Source organism: Chaetura pelagica, unplaced genomic scaffold, assembly GCF_000747805.2.
Source record: "Chaetura pelagica isolate M959 unplaced genomic scaffold, ChaPel_1.0 scaffold686, whole genome shotgun sequence".
NCBI lineage: Eukaryota > Metazoa > Chordata > Aves > Apodiformes > Apodidae > Chaetura > Chaetura pelagica.
The window spans coordinates 97,413-100,135 of record NW_009953594.1 but is presented as its reverse complement, the minus strand read 5'-3'; the positions used below and the strand labels follow the sequence as shown (position 1 = coordinate 100,135).

The following is a 2,723-nucleotide window of genomic DNA, read 5'->3' as shown; positions in this document are numbered from 1 at the left end:
CCCTCCCCTGCCCACCTGCCCGTGCTGCTGCAGCCGTCAGGGCACGTCCCCACGCCGGTGTCACCATCCCACACTTCTCCACAGACCTGGACTCCCAGGTCTCCTCCGCAGGGCTGGGGACGATCCTGAGACCCGAGGAGCCCAAGTCCCGCTCCTACTTCCAGAGCGTTTCCGTCACCAAAGTGACTCTCCCAGACGGGGTGAGTGTCCCCGCTCACAGCGCTGGGCTGCGGGTGACCTGGGGAGCGTCCCCAGCGCCAGGAGCAGGGCCCGGGGTGCTGGTGCTGTGTCTGAGGGTGCTGTGCCTGCCGGGTGTCCCCGCAGGCCGTGGAGGAGCGCCGGACGGTGCGAGACAGCCAGGGCCGCCGCGAGACCACGGTGACGCGCCGGCGGGGGGACCAGGCCTTCATCACCACCACCAAGGAGGACGGGCAGGGCAAGGACTACCGGGAGGAGGTGGTCAACATGGATGACCGTGAGTGGGGTGCTGAGGGGTGTGAGGGGAGCAGGCTGGGGCCCCCCTGGCTCAGCTCTCCCGTCTCCCAGGGGAGCTGGCGCAGTTCGCGGGCGCGTGGCCGCAGCAGGACGAGCTCCACACGCCCCCCCTGAGCGACCCCTCCTCCCTGCTGGGCAGCTTCTTCCGACGCTGGTTCTCGAGCTGGTAGCTGTGCCCCCTGGCAGCAGCCCTAGGTGTGGCAGGTGGGGGCACCACGGGGCTTCCCGAGGCTGCTCCGCCTGCTCCGTCCAGGGCAGGCAGTGGCCAGCAACGGCCTCTCACCACCTCTATTTTTTTGCAGGTGGGGCAGGTCCTGCTGGGGGCTGGCACCTGGGCCTGGGGGCTGCCTGCCTTCTGGGGCGCTGCAGAGGACCCCCCTGTGGGGGCCAGCTCTTTGTGTGTACAGAGCAATAAAGTCTATTTATGCTAACGGTGACTTGTCAGGCTCCTTCAGGCTGGAACCTCCCTGGGGACAGGACCTCCAGTGGCTCCTGGGGCTGCCCCATGGGTGCAGGTGGCCAGCAGGCTCCAATGCCTGGCCCTGTGCCCACACTGCTCCCTGCCCACATCTCCCTCTCTGTTTCCCTGCTTGCCCAGCACTGCACCAACACCTCCCCCGGGCCACTCTTACCCCGGGAGCCTTTCCAAGGCCTTTTCATTAGCGCTGCCTGCGGTTGTGGCTTGGGCAGGGATCTGGCAAGGAAAAGCAGGGGCTCCCCTGAGGGGAAGTACCCGTGCCAGCTCACCTGGGCAAGGGCTTTGTTTGCCATGGCTACCTGGGGATCCTCTGGGGCTCCTGCGGGGTCTGGTCCTACCAGGGGACACTTGTCATCTCTGTCCCTGACTCCACGCGGGACTCTGGTCCCTGCCAGGCGTCACCCTCTAGTGTGGCCCTGATTGGTTTAAAGTCTGCGTGTTATCACCCACCCCGGCCCCAAGGCTCATAAAATCACGCCGGGAAGGAACCATCGACGCTGCGGCCGCTGCCCCATCCCAGCGGGTCCCATGGGCACCTTGTCCCTCCTGGAGAAGGCCCGGGCTCTGCTCCATGTCCGGAACCAGCTGCTGCGGGAGTGCCTGGCGGAGCTGCTGGGCGTCTTCGTGCTCATCGTGAGTGGGGCACGCGGGTGGGCTGGGACGCACCCTGGGGCTGTGGCAACTATCGGGGGTCCCAGCGCCCCCCTGCCCACCCCTTGCCAGGGGTGGGGGGTGTTGAGGCTGCACCACACTTGCCAAATGACTTGGCAGTGGCTGCCCCCCCTCGGACCCTGTTCCCATAGAGCAGGACGCCCTGTGCTGCCCTGCCACCCGACACCGGAGGGAGCGGCGCTGGGAACATGTACCTTGGTGCTTCCCACCCCTGAGCAGGCAAAGGTTGGGGCTCTGCAGCCAGGTGCACATGGCATTTAGGTGGTGGCAGCAGGTGACCTCACAGCTGCACCCCATCCCCGCTATCTCCCAGGGCAGCAGGTCATTTAATTGCTGATCATTTGTTTACCTTGCTGACAAAACCACGAGTGAGGCAGTAACCACCTCCCTGCCTGTCCAGGACAGGCTCCCAGAGCTGGAGCTGAGGGGATGGGGGAGCAAAATGATGTGGCTGGCACAGGCAGAGGCACCAGAGCAGCCCTGGCCTTGCTGCCCTTCTGCCCCTGGGGTTGGCACCCACCAGTCCTGCAGCACAGTGGCACAGCAGCCCCTGAGGAGCCAGGGAGGGGCTCGGCAGGAGGCTGGAGGGGCCATGGCAGAGCCGTGGTGCAGGCATGTCCTTCTTCTCCAGCTGATCACCCTGGGAGGCTCAGCACAGATGCTCACCAGCTCCGAGACTAAAGGGAACATCCTCACTGCCAGCCTGGCGGGCTCCCTGGCTGTCATGGTGGCCATCTACACAGCAGGAGGAGTCTCTGGTGAGGCTGGGGAGAGGGTCCCCACTCCCACTGTCCCCTGGCTCCAGATTCCACGGGACCCTCCACTCCCAGCCTCTCTCCTGGCTGCATTGCAGGGGCCCACCTGAACCCCGCGTTTTCCTTTGCCATGTGCCTGCTGGAGCAGTTTCCCTGGTGGAAATTTCCCATCTTCGTGGCCGTGCAGATCTTTGGAGCTTTCCTTGCCTCTGGAGCTGTCTACGCCCTCTACTATGGTGCGGGGAGGTGGGTGGGTGCCCGTGGGGACCCCGGCAGCCCAGTCTGGGTGTGCTTACGGACGGGCCTCGCCCCCGCGCCTCAGG

General features: G+C 65.8%; 2 protein-coding genes across 2 annotated transcripts in view; both read left to right on the top strand.

Moving 5' to 3' along the window:
• The window catches only part of HAX1 (HCLS1 associated protein X-1), a 3,430-nt gene extending 2,765 nt beyond the window's left edge, over nt 1-665 (top strand). The window contains exons 2-4 of the mRNA XM_009999786.1: nt 34-200; nt 325-475; nt 547-665. Coding sequence (XP_009998088.1) covers nt 34-200; nt 325-475; nt 547-665 — 437 coding nt within the window. The remainder of the gene's footprint in view (nt 1-33; nt 201-324; nt 476-546) is intronic.
• Nucleotides 666-1,501: 836 nt separating this feature from the next.
• AQP10 (aquaporin 10) overlaps nt 1,502-2,723 on the top strand; it is a 1,947-nt gene continuing 725 nt past the window's right edge. The window contains exons 1-3 of the mRNA XM_009999785.1: nt 1,502-1,606; nt 2,277-2,403; nt 2,499-2,646. Of these exons, the coding sequence (XP_009998087.1) occupies nt 1,502-1,606; nt 2,277-2,403; nt 2,499-2,646 (380 nt within the window). The remainder of the gene's footprint in view (nt 1,607-2,276; nt 2,404-2,498; nt 2,647-2,723) is intronic.